At 41.6% G+C, this 17,664-nt stretch overlaps 1 protein-coding gene across 1 annotated transcript; it reads left to right on the top strand.

The window, feature by feature from the left end:
* The first annotated feature begins 6,629 nt into the window (after positions 1 to 6,629).
* On the top strand, positions 6,630 to 9,251 carry LOC136498925 (uncharacterized). Its single transcript, XM_066494624.1, has 2 exons — positions 6,630 to 6,694; positions 7,133 to 9,251. Exon 2 carries the CDS (start codon positions 7,136 to 7,138, stop codon positions 9,026 to 9,028), a length of 1,893 nt encoding a protein of 630 aa, XP_066350721.1. The 5' UTR covers positions 6,630 to 6,694; positions 7,133 to 7,135; the 3' UTR covers positions 9,029 to 9,251.
* Positions 9,252 to 17,664: the final 8,413 nt, after the last annotated feature.

Raw genomic sequence — 17,664 nt, 5'->3', positions numbered from 1 at the left:
GTCGCTAGGATCGAGTGGCGTGGCAAGTTGAGTGGCTAACATCCTTTGGGAAATGATTATGAAAATGCTAACACACTTACACATGGTGGTGTACACTTGGTGGTGTTGGCACATTTACAAAGGAGGTGGTGTTTACAGGGTTGAGATGGGCTTAGGTTCCTCTCTCCCTCCCGCTGAGCTTGTGAGGCGGGATTCGGCGCTTTCGGAAAAATGGAATGCCTATTTTCTATTGCGCCGGATGCAAATTCTTGTGGTTAGCACACTTGAGCAAGGGTGAAGAGAATGGAGAAGATGCTGGCGTCGGTCAACTGACCGGACGCTGGATCTGAATGCACCGGACGCTGGAAGGCTGCGTCCGGTCAGGCTGACATACGGTGACGCAGAAGCTGGAGTGTGACCGGACGCTGACTACGTCCGATCACGTTCGACCGGACACGTCCGGTCATGCTCGGGAGCTTACTGGAAACGATCGGACGCTAAGGGTCCAGCGTCCAGTCAGTTGAAGCTGGAGCGTCCGGTCAGGTCAAGTGACCGTTGGAACCAGGACACGTGGTCGTCTGTGGGTGACCGGACGCTGAGGTCCAGCGTCCGATCAACACGACCGGAGCGTCCGGTCGGCCCGACCGTTACCCAGTGAAGGGGTAACGGCTAGTTTAGCCCTTGGGGCTATAAATAGAAGTGGCCTTCGGCCATGGCTGGTGCTGAGCACCTCAAGGGACTTAGTGTCCATGCTTATGAGTGCTTGGAAGCCCTCCATCACACATATACTTGATAGTGATCATTCGATTGTGTGAGTGAGCGATTCTAGTGCGATTGCATCGTGAGGTTGCATCGAGTGGTACTAGGTGATCGAGTTACAAGCTGGTGGTGCTTGTTACTCTTGGAGGTTGCCACCTCCTAGACGGTTTGGTGGTGGTTTCCGTCGAAGCGCGCAAGAAGCTTGTGCGGTGCTCCGGAGAAGTGCTTGTGAGGGGCATTGTGTTCGCCCCGCGGGAGCCACGAAGAGCAACTCTAGTAAAAGCGTGTCATTGAGCTACCCTCACTCAAGGGGTTGGTTCTTGCGGCGCCCGACGTGTGGGCTTAGCGGGTGATGCTAATTAGCCACCGAACCACCAAGTGAGCGGTCGACACAACGGGGACTAGCATGTTGGCAAACACGTGAACCTCGGGAGAAAAACCATCGTGTCAACCTTGTTGTTCCCGTTGGTTTGCATCCCCATTATACAAGCTTGCAATTACTTTTATACATATTAAGCTTGTATAATTGCTCTTGTAATTAGATAGCTTATGTAGCTTGCTAATTACCTTCTTGCTTGTGTAGCATAGAAGTAGCTCCCTTGCGTGGTTAATTTGGTTTTAGTAACCTTGTTAGTCACATTGCTTAGTTTGTGTAGCTAAGTATTTGCGCTCTCTAATTAGGCATTGGTTGCCTTGTTATTGAGCATTGCTAGTGAGCTTAGTTAGCTTTGTGCTTTTGCTTACTAGCATGTGTAGGAGCTCCCTTGTCGCTTAAAGTACTAGTGGCATAGGTTTGTGTAACCTTGCTCCTAGAATTGTTTAGGAGAGCTCTAGCTAGCCCGACACCTTTGTTGCATAATTGTTATCTTTGCAAGGTGCTAGTGAACATATATAGTGGGGTGTAGTCTTGGCTAGACCGTTAGTTTAAATTCCGCATTTGTATCGGTTAGCCGACGCGATTAAGTTTTAGAAAAGACTATTCGCCCCCCTCTAGTCGCCATCTCGACCCTTCACCCCCTACCGCTCGCGAGCAAATGAAGCCCCGTAGAGCCGCCGTCTGAAATTTCAGTTGTAGATGTACAGGTAGGAAGGGCTGAGATTTGCTGAACCTCTTTTCTTGCTAATTGCTGTTGTTTAGCCCCTCCTAAATTTTTTCCTAGCTTCGTCCCTGCATGCAGTTAACGTAGATCTTGATTATTGCACGCCATTTTACAATCACGGCGTTCAGTTTTTCTCTAGTCAAAAAGAAAATTGTGGGGGTTTCTCTACTCGAAAAAGGAAATTTGTGGGAATTTATTAATCCTATATACTATCTGCATGACATATATTCTCATCGCACCTGCATGCACGTACTGGTTGAGTTGCAGTAGAGTAAGGTTAATATACCAAAGCAGCAGGGGCTCGTCTGCAAAGTCGACCGACCCCACGAGGCCGGAAGAGCATAGAAGGTGGGCCATCCGAAGGGCTGTATAGGCCGGTCGCCTTGCTGTACTGTACGAGTAGGCTGTAGCTGTAGCCATTGCAGGTGGGGCACGTGCGCGGCATGATTTGGGCCACCCGCCGGCGCCCAAGTGGAAACCGCTTGCTGCAGAAGCAGAACCTCCGCGGGGCCCGGCTTTCAGCGGCCACGGCCGCAAGGCTTTGTGGTACTGGTACCCGGTACTCCCAAGCCCAATGGCTCCGTTCAATCGTTCGCCTCGGTTGCCGGGGGCGACGCCGCGGTTGGGGCCCGCGGGGCAGCGGGGCCACGACGTGCGCGCTTTTGTCCCGATGCGCCCTGCCCAGCGCTGCGGCTTCTGCTGCTCTGGCTGCTTTGACCGATGCGGTTGACTCGTTGTCCGGCACTTGCTCCGTTGGACTCGGCGCACGGATCGTCTCGGCAGGAGTAGAGTACAGTACCCCTCAGAATAAAAAAACGCACATTTCATTTTTTTTATAATGAGCCAAACTTTCCTACATTTTAATTAAATTTATAGAAAACGGCAGGATCAACATTTGTATTTATAAATTTATTTATTGTAAAAATTTATAGAAAAATGCTTTTTTTAGAACATAGTAATTTGGATGAATGGATGGCTAAGCTCTCTAAGGGACAAGCCCCTTGCCTAGGCTAAGGCTTTTGTTCTCCAAGTCGACAATAATAGCATTTCTATCTATAGGTATTGTACACGATAGATGTAGACATGTGTATAGAAATTTGACATGTGGATGTAGATACAAATAAGTATAAGATTATATATCCTTTTGGTATGGGTATATAAGTATATCGCTGACGTGTGGATGTAGATACAAATAAGTATAAGATTATATATCCTTTTGGTATATGGGTATATGAGTATATCGCTTTACCTATTGGTGCTTCAACTCCATGGGATTTTGAAATAATATAGTCGAACTCAAGGGTCTCACTGTTCACCTACATAATTCTTTGGCCCTAACGAGTGTGTAAATGCTATACAGTGGCTTGCCGTGTCCGTTTAATCACTGTTTCCGTTTAAATGACCGTTTAACCTTAATAAATAGCTAAATGATAGGTGACCATTCAGTCCGTTTAAACGTTTAGGCTAATGTTAGTGGGTATCATACTTGATTGGTGTGATGTCGGTGCAAAATGTTATCCACAAGTAGAGATGCGAGTGTGAAATTTTACTCGTTTTGTTAGGTAATTCGTCATGGCTATTTGCTTCACCCACATGGCTACACTTTACCTAGCCTGTTGCCATCTCTCTATCTGGCCATGTGACGAAGGTAATTCATAGGTCATTGTTTTGTCAAATAATCAGTTAGTAAATCAACACTTGCTCATATTTTCAAGATGATAAGTAAGTTTAGGTTCAAGCTCCCTGCAGCCTCGTGGAACTCCACGTTAAATACAGTGAGAGGATACAAGGATGATGAGCAAGATAAAAGAGATCAATGATAATCCAGGTGATATCATAATGATCGATAATCTGGGTGAGGTCACTCAACTGTCAAAAATTGTTGCTAGTCCTCAATCATCTGCCAAAATATTCACTGACAGAAAGGAACTATTGTATTGATTGAGCACATACATCTGGTGGAGATTTTTTTATTTTTTAATCCTTTTTTATTCAATATTTTGATAATAATTGTTCTTAAATTTTTTTTGCGGATTTGACACTTTTTGTCGCGCCTGGCGCGACCAAATAACGTTGTCGCGCCACATGCATTGATGCGGCAATATATGCCATGTTAGACAGCGTTTCCGATGTGGAAAACGCTGTCACGCCACTCCCGCTAGCGTGACAGTATTGTTCTGTCGCACCATCGGGAGTGGCGTGACAAGACAAAACCTTTAAAAAATCATAACTCTTTGATACGACATTGGATAAAGATGAAATTTAAATGAAAATTGTAGCTCTCGATGATATCTATAACTTTGTGGTTTTGAGTTTTTTCATTTGAGGACATTAAAATGCTCAAAATAATAATATAAAATTTCAAAAGCATAATAATCACGTATAAGTGCTTGTCGCATTAGAAAAATAATATCTTTTTTATACATTGTCAAATGAAGATACTTTTTACATGAAAGTTGTAGCTCCCAATGAAATCTAAAACTTTGTAGTTTTGAGTTTTCACATTTAAGATTGTTAAGATGTACGAAAAAATTATATAAAATTTCAATAGCATAATAATCGCGTACTAGCGCTCGTCGCATTAGAAAAGTAATATCGTTTTCGTATGGTGTCAAATGAAGATACATTTTATATCAAAGTTGCAGTCCTTAGTGAGATCTACAAGTTTATAGTTTTGAGTTTTCATAATTGAGGTCGTTGACATACTCTAAAAACTAATATAAAGTTTTAGCAGCATATTAATCGTGTATCGAAGCTTAACTTTTTAGAAAAATCGTATATTTCTTGATGTCACATAAAATACTTTTTAAATAAATGTTGTAGATCTCATTGAGAGCTCCAACTTTTTATATAAAAAGCACCTTCATTTGATATGATACCAAAACGATATTATTTTTCTAATGTGATAAGCGTTAGTATGCGATTATTATGCTACTGAAATTTTATATTATTTTTTTGAGAATCTTAACGACTTGAAATGTGAAAACTCAAAACTATAAAGTTGTATATATCATTGACAGTTACACCTTTCATGTAAAAAGTATCTTAATTTAACAACATACAAAAATGATATTATTTTTCTAGTGCGACAAGCATTTGTACGCGGTTATTATGCTCCTAAAATTTTATATTATTTTTTAAGCGTCTTCACATCATCAAATGAAAAAAACTCAAAACTATAAAGTTGTAGATATAATCGAGAGCTATAATTTTTATATAAATTTCATCTTCATACAACATCGTATCAAAGAGTTGTGATTTTTCAAAGGTTCGGTCTTGTCACGCCACTACCGATGACACGACAGAACAATACTGTCATGCCAGCGGGAGTGGCATGACAACGTTTTCCACATCGAAAACGTCGTCTAACGTGGCGGATGTTGCCGCGCCAATACATGTGGCGCATCAACGTTATTTGGTTGCGTCATCGACGCTGGCGCGACCAAAAGGTTCGGATCCGAATTTTTTTAGGAGCAATTATTATTAAAATATTGAATAAAAATATTAAAAATAATAAAAAAACCATCTGGTCGATAGATGATGAAGAGTGTTTAGGATAGTATTTTTTGCCAGTTAATTGCATATATGCTAATACTAAGATGTGATCAACTAATTCGTTCATGGTCCTTGTTTCTTAGCAAAGAATGGGTCAAAGCATCATACCATATCCAATTTCTTTAAGTCTCATAACACTGAAAGATATTTAGATGCAAATAAACTCATTGATTGTGATTGCTTCAGCATGGGTGTTCGGACGTTCGCGTGCAACGAAGCCTTATTGTGGTTAGAAGACAAATTCTACTACATAGACCTCTAGTTTTGTGTAAGTCGATATAACTGTTCCCTTGTTGTATATATAAAAACAAATAATTATAAATTTTGCAAAATGAACCGTCCATATCTCAATTTGGATCAGATTCGCGGCGGTGTGACAAGCTAGATTGCAAAAAGCTAGCAAAATTGCTTGAATGGTGGCCTGACATAAAGTACAATATTTCACATTGTAGCCGTGTAAGATCTGTTCTGTATACTCCTTTAAAAACTCATATTCTATCATTTATCACTTTATAGACAGGGTGTTTGTTTACATGTTCTACTGCCAATATACCATCTGACTTAAGCACTACACATTATACATACTAGACATGGATACCAGAACTGTCTCCATTATGGATCCTCGCCCTAAAAATTTAGAGTTTAAGTTTAAGGGTTCTGATCCATACATGCCATATATACACAAATTACATAATATTGCCAATAATTTTAAACTCACCATGAACTTGGCACATACTACATGGAAAAATAATATTTATTACTAGCGTCGTAAATTTCTAACATGGGTTCCAAAAACATTGGACTATAACTTATAATATGTTTCATCTTTATTATCAATAATCATTTGATTTATTACAACTATTAAACACGTGCTCTTCTCCTGACAATATTTCTTGTATACAATTTCTTGCTGTCGTGGATGACATAAGATTGCCATTGATAAACACTGTGAGCGTATATATTCTCTATGCATATTTTACAGACTAAATAACAAATTAATAAGTATATGTCATGCACAGGGAACACATTCAAACGAATCTTTTGGTGGACATTTTAAAGTGCAATGCAAATGAACGTTCTATGACCTACTTAAGCAAATCAGAAATGAGTGAGACGAGACATAACTTATTTATTGCCCTGTTATGTCACATGCATTATACGAGACGTCAATGAAAAGGGCTTTTAGGGAACGCGCAGTGTGACACAACTGACGCTAGGTTCGCAGAGTGGAAAGAGGGGACCAAGGGAAACGCGCCGCTTCGCCTTCTTGCCGCCGCCGCCTCCCTCCCTCCGAGTTCGAGGTACCACCATTTCTTGATCACCAAATCCATGTCCCGGCACGACCGTGATTACCGCTAAACCCTGCATAGATTTCATGTGTCGAATGCGCCCCAACCCAATTCTAAGGTTTTTGCCGTGAAAAAATTATTAAGGGAGTGCTCCTTGGTAGGGTTTTGGTTTTGAAAATGGTAAACTGCATCGTTGAATCTCGTTCTTCAGTTGTTGTGATTCCCAGCCCTAATAGTAGGTACAAGATAATTGTGATTCATGCTTACATATGCGCCAATGTACATACTCTGATGAATGTCGTTGTTCATTTTTTTTTTGTGATTCCTTCCCACATATAAGGTGTATAATTATCCTCTCAAAAAAGTGTATAATTATAAAATTTCAGGCTTCTTGCTTTTGTGTTCATGGGAATTTGCTTGGGACTTATTGTGCTTTGGCTTGGTGGTTAGGATATGGAGCCGTCAGATTCGGATGAATCTTCAGGCGCACATGCAGCTGATGTCGTCATGGAGGACCTTCTGCTAGGTCCATCTCGCAAGAGGAAGATCGAATCATCATCAGTCGCGCATGCCGGTGATGTTGTTATGGAGGAGACTCAGGATGGTCCATCTCCTAAGAAGGTTGACATTCATCGGGCAATTGACCTCATGAGGTTTGTCTTCAGAGAAGGGATGCCTTTCCTAGACAATGGGTCGGGGAGATCTTTTGCAGAGAGGATGATTGTGGACATGTCAGGCTTCATGGTAGACATGATGTTTCAGGATCCTGGTATTTCCCAGAAGAATGCTCCCGGTCGGATGTGGACGATGACACCTACCCTCGACAAGGATATTGCACATGCATTTGCTAAGGAAACAAGAAAAGGTGTCAGCGGTGTGGTCCAGGGAGATTTCTATGGGATATTTGTTGATACAATTCACATACCTAGCACGATTATGTCCTGTATGGTCCTGTTTGTGCGCTATCTCAATGGCGAGGGTGATGTGGTGGAGAGGCTTCTCGGTGTTGTGCCAGACCCTGATTTCGGTGGTTTATCTATCAAAGTGATGGTGGATTCGATGCTTTCTGAAGCTAGATTGAGTTTGTCGAAGCTTCGTGGTCAAGGCCATGGCTTGTTTGGTTACGACGATGAAATTTTCACCGAACTAAAGACATTAATCACTAACGAGAATGGATTGGAGTACTACGTTCATCCTTATCTCTGCCAGATGCATTCTTCTCTTGTACATTCTTCCTATGGTCAGTTTAAAGTTTATGAGCTCTTCCAAACTGTCGATGCACTGTCAAATCTAATCAAAGACTGTCCCCAGTTCACAGAAAAGGTTTGTTCTCTAATACAAGAGAGAGGGTGGCACCTGGCCAGTGATCTTAAGAAACCTGGTGAAACAAGCTGGGGTTCATATTATGAGGCACTCGTGAAATTTGCTGCTTATTTTGATCCAATTTGTGATGCACTTTACTTTGTGAGTGAAGAAGTGAAAGACCATGATCAGACATATCTGGCATACAAAGTACTTAAAGGATTGTCCTATGACTTTGCCTTTGGCTTGCTTTTGATGCAAGATGTACTGGGTGTTACAAATGAGCTTTCACTGGCCTTGGACAGGAAATATGTGGACGCAGAGAACTGTATGGCTCTCCTCCAGGAGGCCAAGAAGCAGCTGCAGGTAATGAGGGATGAAGGATGGACATCCTTCCTCAACAAAGTCGGCTTGTTTTGCAGTGAAAATGAATTCCCCATGCCCAATATGGGAACCAAATTTGAACCCCGGCCGAGATTGAGGGGCAATGCTCCAACGATGACAAACCTGGAGCACTACCATATTGATTTCTTCGAAAAGGTTATCAATATTCACCTCAACGAGTTTGACAAGCGTTTCAGCAAGCAAAGCTCTTCGTTGTTTGTTCTTTCATCGTGCTTAAATCCACAGAATGCTTTCCAAGCTTTTGACAAGGAGAAGCTTCTCGAGTATGCTCGGCTCTACCCATCCGACTTCTCTGATTCTGACATAGCAACACTTGATCTGCAACTTGAAGCCTTTGTAGCAGACATGCGCTCTGATGTCAGGTTTCGTGAAATGAGTGCTCTCAGTGAACTTTCAGTTAAGATGGTGGAGACAGGCAAGTCCACCGTGTATCCTCTGGTATATCTGCTTCTAAAGCTTGCTCTCATCCTTCCTGGGACACCGGCCACCGCCAAGACAGCATCCTCTGCGATTAAGTTCATAGATAGCACGATGCAGGAAGAACCTTGCAACCAGTGGATCAGTGACTGCTTATTGTTGTTCCTGGAGCGTGACATATTTGAAAGTGTTACCAATGACGCTGTCATTGCATCCCTTTGAGGCTACATTGCTGGGATGGTAACTAGGCTACATTGCATTATGGAGGAGATGGTTTCATGAGCTGTTAGCCTGTTACTTTGCCTGCCCAACATATGCATTTTTTTTCTGTATGTCTTGGTTTGTTCGTGTAAATGCAGCGCCTGATGCATGAACCGGATTATATGGTTTTGGATATTTGGACTTCTGGTGTCGAATGTTTTGTCAGCTTGAATGTTTATGTAGTACGGGGATTAGATGGATTCATGTTTCATGCTGAAACCTCTTCTTTGCATCGTTCTATAGGCTATATAGGCTACTGGATAATTCGTTTGTGTCAGGGGTGGAACAATCTGAAGTCATAGCAGGATTACCGACTTCATTTCTTTTGGCCAGGACTTAAATCTGTTTGAAATTAAGCTAATTCAAGTTGGTTATGGGCGTATGGTTCCATGCAAAGCCACACATAGCTGTACCTGATTTATAGTGACTTGCAGAGTGACTTAGTATTATTACGTTAAATAGTGACTTGCAGAGTGATTTAGTATTATTATTACGTTAAACAAAGAAACACAATGGGGGATTATTGTCTTCCTCCATCCCTCACCGAGTCACTTCGCAGGTTTTTAGACAGAAAATTTTTATTGATTTTAAGATCATTAGGTGGGTCAAGTTGATAAAAAAATCTTGAAAGCAGTACCAATATCTGCTTGTCAAGAAGCACATAGTAGCCTACTAAAGTTTGACACAAAATAGACACCCCCCAAAAAATCCTTTGGTATAAAAGAAAAGATATCTCAGTAATGAAAACCATAGAGGCTGTATTGGCGATATCCAAGCATTCACGACAACAACAAAAAAAAAAACACCAAACCTTGGTGTTTGGATCAGGGAGCTAATAATTAGCTCCTGTTTTTTTTATACCAATTAGAAAGCTTAAATGTGGGCTATTTTGGACGAATAAGAGCTAATGAGGGCTAATTGGTGATAGTTCATTAGCCTTTATTAGCCTAGAATTAGCTCATATTTAATCTATTTTCACAAGATGGCTAATTATTAGACCTGGGATCCAACAGACCCATAGTACCATACTAAACCAGCAGCCTTTTCATTTTTTTTTCCATTCAGCCTACTTCCCTTGTCCTTTTTCTTTTTCCATTCAGCTTACTTGTTAGCTTTATTCGTAAGTTCATGAGACCGTGACCCAAGATCTTTCTATTAATAAATAGGAATGAGTATTTTGTCATAGGGAAGAGGAACTCATTTGTTTTCTCTATTGTTTGATGCGATTTAGAGAGAAAGAGCGGTACGAACTAAAAAAAGATAATCAGGAGATGATTAAAGAAAGATAACTATCAACTAGGTGGATTAGATTTCAACTTTATTTTCGAAAGGTCATGGGCACATGGCTCACATGTGTAATACAACTAGGTTCAAGAATTTATTCTCAAAAAGATTCTAGTATTTTGAACTAGGTTTTATTGACCTTGAATTTGAAGGACTCAACTTTCAACTACCGGCGGAGCTACGTTGAGGCTATGCTAGACTCTAGCCCACCTTGCCTCTATTATTTTGCCCTCAGCTTGTGAGGTACTCTCTCTATTTTAAATTATGACATGTTTTATCTTTTCAACATATATCTATCTTCTTCTTCTCTTCTTTTTTATCCATAATACTAAAGATGCAAAATTTCTGATCACTTTATATTTTTTCGTCCATCTTTTAGCCTAAAGTGGCTCGGTAAACTCTGTCTCTGGCTTCCCTGCTTGCTTCGTCTGCGCCAACAACAATAGAAAAAGAAACAGCGGAGCCCCAATCGACTCATACGTCCGAAGCACACACAAAGCGGACGAGCGCTGCGTAGCGGCACCTCCCTCACCGAAGCCCACCATGGTGTTCTTGGACGCCTCGTGCGTGGATCAGAGGTGGAACAGCTCGTCGCACAGCGAAGGTGGGGCGGATCTTGGCACCCGTGTCGAGCAAGACGGCGGCGGAGGAGGAGGGGATCTATAGACAGAGGCGGGGCGAGCGTCGGGCAACCACTGGGCGGACAGCGGCGCGGGGCGGGAGATCTTGGAAGCGCCTGGACGTTCTCCTTTTTGCCCTGGAGGCATGAGCGTGGGCAGGACCGACAGCGCGGCGTGAGGCGATGGCGGCACAGCACTGTGGCATAGAGGGGCGCGGAGAGGTGCGTGACGGAAGGGGGCGCGAGGGAGGGCGCGGCGCTGCCGGCGGCCCATTGCCGGGCGCAGCCCCAGGCGCGGGCGGTGGCGGGATGAGCGCGCGGCGTCCAGAGGTAGGAGAAGAGACGCGACTCGCGAGGGTCGCGAACTGGTTTGACACGAGCGACGGATAAGGTAGAAAAAATAATAGAAAAGAAAGAAAAGAAAAAAAAAAGAGGAAAATAGAAAAAAAACAGAACGGCACTATCAACAGTCTGATAAAGCTGTTTTACCAAACTTTTTTTTTTTCAAAACTGCTTCAACTTCACCAGAGAACTTACTCCACCACAGAAGCCAAAGCTGGAGCTATTTTTGTCACAGTTGTAAGGACTCAAGTTTGTTTCGGCTCCGATGGCTCCGGCTTCCATCGACACCGATACTGTTCATGAAGCCGTTTTTCTCTCTTCTATACTGTAGCAACACTGTTCATCGAAGCTGTTTTTCTCTCTCCTACTTTTTCGTCTCACTGCTCACTGGCCACTGTTCACGAAGCCGGCGGAGCTCGTTTTTCAGCTCCTGCGGCTCCAGCTACAGTGCGTGAACAGTGCCAGAGCCGGAGCACGCAGGAGCGGTGCCAAACTGGTTCAAACTCTCTACCGCCCTAAAAGGAAAGAGCATAAATAAAGGAGAAAACATAAAAAGAAAAAATAGGACAAATTTCCATTTACAAGTAGAATTGTACAACCCATCTTAGTTTGTCACCACAACCGCTGATAAAAAGAAATTATAAAAAATATTTATTAATTTTTTTGGATCAATTATTGCAAATAATTTGAATACCAATTAAATTGGCTTGATAAAATAGTTTATTAAATTTTGGCACCATAACAGTTTGGACAATTGGCGCTCTAGAGGAAAGAAAAGAAAAATAGTACTTTAACTGACTTGGGGGCAAAATTATCATTTCATCCACCTTTATTAAATAAAAGTGAACGAAGTAGTGAGGAGTGCAAAAAAATAAAGGTATCAGTGTCCACTCAATTTTTTTAATGGCACATGAAATTTATTAAATTTGAAACCATAACTAGGGCTCATGTTGAGTTTCAACTCTAGCCTACATCAATTTGCTTGAGACTAAAATACTTTGTTGTTGTTGTTGTATAATGACACAGGAAAAAGACTCGTATAAAAAGCAGTCATGACTAACCATACTGCACCCGTTGTCCTCCTCCACTGGTGAATCATGGTTAAAAGGTTTAAATCGAATCCAAAACGAATTGAAATTGAGAAGACAAAGCACTACTACTTATTACACATAAAAGTTTTAGGAACAAAAAACAAAAAATCAAGCCGACGATTGGACCTGTCCGACTCCAGTGAAGTAAGAGATGTCGTGCTCCAACCTATTTTGTGGTTGCTTGCCTGCAAATCTGTGCACCCCGCCATAAGGACAGGTAGCCTGGTTGGCTAGTTCGTATCGTCACTGATTCGTGAAGAAGTATTGTTGGCTGGTTTGTGTGAGAGAAAAATACTATTCCGATTAAAAATTTACGACCATTTACAACAAGACATAGCCAAACGAACAGGCTGAGGGCTCGTCACGCTGCTTGCGAGAAATAATGTCTGCACAAGCTCACCGCTGTCAGTACGTGGCTCTTGCGTCTTGGCGTGCAAAATGAAAAGGGATCAATGTCTAGCCCGTGGGTCACACTAAAAATAGTGAACCCACTAGGAATCTACACCTAATAATAAACAAAAACAAAAATAAAAGGTGAAAGTTGACGGCAAAATGCATGCAGAACTAGCTACCCTTTCCATGATTTCTATATCTATATAGTATCTATAACACGTAATATTTAGAGTAGGCTACAAAACCACTCATATCATGTCTCACCCAGGCGTGCACATGGACGTGTATCTCATATTCTAGGCTTCCACCTTTCTTAGATCACAACACAATAGCCATTCTATTTAAATTGAGCAAATCTCTTGTCAGTGTCTCATACGTCATTAATCTTTTGTTGCTTTAGCATTTATTATAGGTAAAATTAGGTCAATCTCAATTAAATCTAATAAAAAAGCTATTTCATTCTTATTAGCATGAACACCGTATAATAACTTGCGCTTCCCGTTGCAACGCTCGTGTATATTTGCTAATCTAATAATAAAGAGGTAAATTTTTTGCCTTTTTTTTTCGTCCAGCCCATTCAAATTGACCCAACCAACCGTTCTGGTCCACTCTAGGCCCACTCGCTCGGCAAGCCCACTTCAGCCACCAGATCAAGCTGCGCTTCGGCCCAGTCCAGCAGCCACCATTCCCTGGCCCACCCGAGGGAAAAAGCCAAAAATTCTGTGCCACTGGAGGGATTCGAACCGTGGTTTCTAACCTCAAAATATGGGCGTGCCACCACAGTACACATGCTGATGTGAAGGTTCATGATTTTTTTTTTCATTTAGCGGTGCTAACACCTTCAAATATATGACAACCTTGTTATGGTTGGTAAGACAATAAATAAAACTATGAAAATATGGTATTGCTTGCATATATTATATGTAGCAATGTTGAAATATGTCCGCGGCTAGACTTGCCAGTTTACTTTAGATACTCCAAACATATGTTCCAGCTCCTCCTGCGTATGGGCGTCGCATGCTACTTGCAATGAGTTGTGTTAGCGTCGGAATCAAATTCCTCGAGAATCATAAGAAAGGAAAGAAAAGAGAAGAAAAAATGGCCTAAACTCCAATACAATGGAAGAGGAGTTGGAAATCATATAAAAAAAGAACACAAGATTTTTTTCCCTATATTCTCAATTTCAGACTACTCCAATCCAAATTGTTTAAAGCATTGGAGCTATTTTACGCAGAAAGGAGTCCTCAGAAACAGATGTTTGAAAATAGCAATCGAAATTATCTTCGCTCCTATAGATAGAACAAAACAACATTCCCTCGGGCAATAGATCACAAATAAAATTTAAAAAATATATAAAAAAATCGACTATCATGCCAAGTGATTAGATCTGCAGCAAATTTTACAGATCAATTTGTTAGGTGAATAGATCTACAATACATTTTACAAATTAATTTGTTAGGGGATTAAATAAGCAATAAGTTTGATTTCATGGCTGCAATGCAACAAATACATGTAGAAGTGTATTCTTTTTTTTTTTGGAGGAAGAGAGTACTTTGGTGCAATTTGATAAATTGATGCCCAATCAAAAATGAATTGGATTACAAAGTGTTTTCATAGTCTGTCACTCTATCGTGTACCATACAAGACATAGTACAAAGTTTGATTCCAAAGTAAATTCAAACACATGACGTGATCGTTGAATAAATCTTCTAGCCACAGGTGGTCTAAGTGACCATGCAACGAGCTTCCGTTGCAACGCATGTGCATATTTGCTAGTATTTAAATACATAGTAAAAGTTATATATCTCATCCAAAATAATTTGGAATGAAGGGAGTAGTTATCTTGTTTAAGCTATATGAAATATACCGGTTTATGCCACGTGGGTAACCCACGAAACCTGAGAGGCTGAGATTCCCAATTCCCATGTTTTTACCTGGAGTCGTTAATCTATCTATACTATAAAAGAGCGAAGGAATTGAAAAATATGTTTCACCAAAAGTTTCTTACCCACCCTATATCTAAACCCTTGGATGACTAAACATCTTTAAATCTGATGGTGTACCTTAATCTGGTTGTGGCCCCTCTATAATCTTACGCACCCGTAAGATATGTTTGCGTTCCTGCCTTAATCTAGTTGTGGGCCCTCTATAATCTTACGCTGCCGTAAGACATGTTTGTGTTCCTGCCATTCAAAAGGATCGCACCCCTCTTCCCCTCGCGATTTTTTTTTTACCCACCTCTCAACATACTCGCCTTCTGTACCCACGCACGCACGCACGCTGCTTGCGAGAAATAATGTCTGCACAAGCTCACCGCTGTCAGTACGTGGCTCTTGCGTCTTGGCGTGCAAAATGAAAAGGGATCAATATCTAGCCCGTGGGTCACACTAAAAATAGTGAAGCCACTAGGAATGTACACCTAATAATAAACAAAAACAAAAATAAAAGGTGAAAGTTGACGGCAAAATGCATGCAGAACTAGCTACCCTTTCCATGATTTCTATATCTATATAGTATCTATAACACGTAATATTTAGAGTAGGCTACAAAACCACTCATATCATGTCTCACCCAGGCGTGCACATGGACGTGTATCTCATGTTCTAGGCTTCCACCTTTGTTAGATCACAACACAATAGCCATTCTATTTAAATTGAGCTAATCTCTTGTCAGTTTCTCATTCGTCATTAATCTTTTGTTGCTTTAGCATTTACTATAGGTCTCAATGAAAGTGCATCTAGCCCTTTAGTAAGTTTTGACTGGTTGAATAACAACGTGATTAAAGATCTAACCCGTTTGTTAAGTTTGGACAGGTAATAGGTTATCTCACAGGTACTTAATGAAAGCCAAAATGATGCGTTGTTGTATAAAATAATCTAGTTCAAGCACAAGACAACAATGTAAATGGAATTCATGCAAATGCCTATTTATTGTGGGATTTCCATGTTCTATGTGAAAGCAAGCTCGTAAGAATTAATTAATGAGACATGAGGATTGCATATAGAATGGTCTCATATTTGAAGCTTGCTAAATTAAAATGAAAAAGATAACAATACAAATGAATGGTTGATTCAACACAAGATGTGACTTGATAGCTTCAGATGGTGAAGATGGCAAGGAAAGTCTTCGAGGTACTAAGCAAGGGTGAAGAGCAAGCGACGGCTTGGCGGCCGAAGAACCTAGCTAGGGTGAAGAAGGGAGTACTTACATTTAGTTGAGGTACTAATCAAGCTACGATGGTCATGTTGATGTGGAGGATCAAATCTATGTTGGACAAAGTGTTTGAAGTGACTTGATGCATTTGGAGTTATTCATATTTGATGAATGGAATCAAGTCATGTGCTCAAGATGGCTATACTCAAGTGACAAGATCAATATCAACATGTTGGCACCCTTACTTGATGAAGATTGAAAGAGACGACATTAATTCAAAAGAGGTCAACTCAAGCAGTATAAATTCGTTTTTCCTTTAATCTTGAGTTTAATAGGTATGTCGTACTATTAAGAGGGATGCATCAGGTTGATAGATAATGTTTCATAAGTGCTCAAGCCAACCCATGTGAGTTTTGAGTATTTGAGAGACAAAAGAACTAACTGATTTCTTGTTGGTCTGGCAATACCGAACGTGTCCGGTATTTGCCCAGCAATGGTAAAATTGTTGTTCTTGGGTTGGTTCGTCGGGAGTTCCGACTGTCGAGAGTTCCGGCAATGGTCGGGAGTTCCGACGTCTCACGCTTTCACTGATTTGGAGAGTTCACTGTGGTAGTCATACCGGACGTGTCCGATATGGATGACCAGAGGCCAATAGCTAGTTTTCAAATGCCTTGAGAGTTGGGAGTTCCGACGGTCGGAAGTTCCGGCATGAGTCGGGAGTTCCAACACCTCACAACTTTAACTCAGTTACATGGTTTTCAAATATGCTGAGGGTCGGGAGTTCTGACGGTTGGGAGTTCCGGCATTCATCGGGAGTTCCTACGCCTCACATTGTCACTATAACTTAGTTACCATTGGCGCAGTGTAAGTCATACTGGACGTGTCCGGTATGCACGTGTTCGGTATGGCAACGGCTATAAAATGGCTAGTTTTTCTAAGAGGGCTATAAATACCCCCAAGCCTCCACCTTTAGAGGCTGCTGATTCTGCTGGTTGCTATACACGTTTTTTAGCCTTGTCAACTCTTCCAAACCCTCTCTTAGTGAGTGTGTGATCCAAATAGCAAAATCCATTTGTGGGTTGAGAGAATTTGAAAAAGAGAGCAAGCCACCACTTGAGCACTTGTGCATATTGTCTATTTCGTGATTCGCATTTGTTACTCTTGGACTCTTCGGTCCTAGACGGTTAGGCATCGCCGGAGAGCACCCGAGAGATTGTGGTGTGCCTCGAAAAGTTTGTAACGGTCGATTCCACCGCCTCGGAATCAACTAGTGGAAGGAGGAAAAGAAGTTGGAAAAGACTCCGGCTAGAGTGACCTTTGTGGTATCCTCTAAGGCTGACCTTCGCTGGGTAGCCTGCAACCCCCTCAACGGAGAGTAGGACTCGAACGAGTCTGAACTTCGGTAAAATAAATATCGTGTCTCAATTCGCATTTCATTCGATATTTATGTTGCTCTTGCTCTTGTGCAGGTTATCTGTGTATATTGTCATATCTAGTAGGTACCTGCAATTTGAATTGAAGTTAGAAATCGAAAGAAGCAAATTTAGGGTTGTTCCACTGAAACCGTGTATACCGGACACGTCCGGTATCGCTACCGGACACGTCCGAAATTGATCATTGTGATAGGCTGTTCTGCAGAACACGTGCATACCAACACGTCCGGTATACCTACCGGACACGTCCGGTATTTTCTGTCTATGCTGAATATATTCATT

Source organism: Miscanthus floridulus, chromosome 1 (genome assembly GCF_019320115.1).
Source record: "Miscanthus floridulus cultivar M001 chromosome 1, ASM1932011v1, whole genome shotgun sequence".
NCBI lineage: Eukaryota > Viridiplantae > Streptophyta > Magnoliopsida > Poales > Poaceae > Miscanthus > Miscanthus floridulus.
Note: the sequence above shows the minus strand (reverse complement) of the source record. Positions and strands in the feature narration are given on the sequence as shown.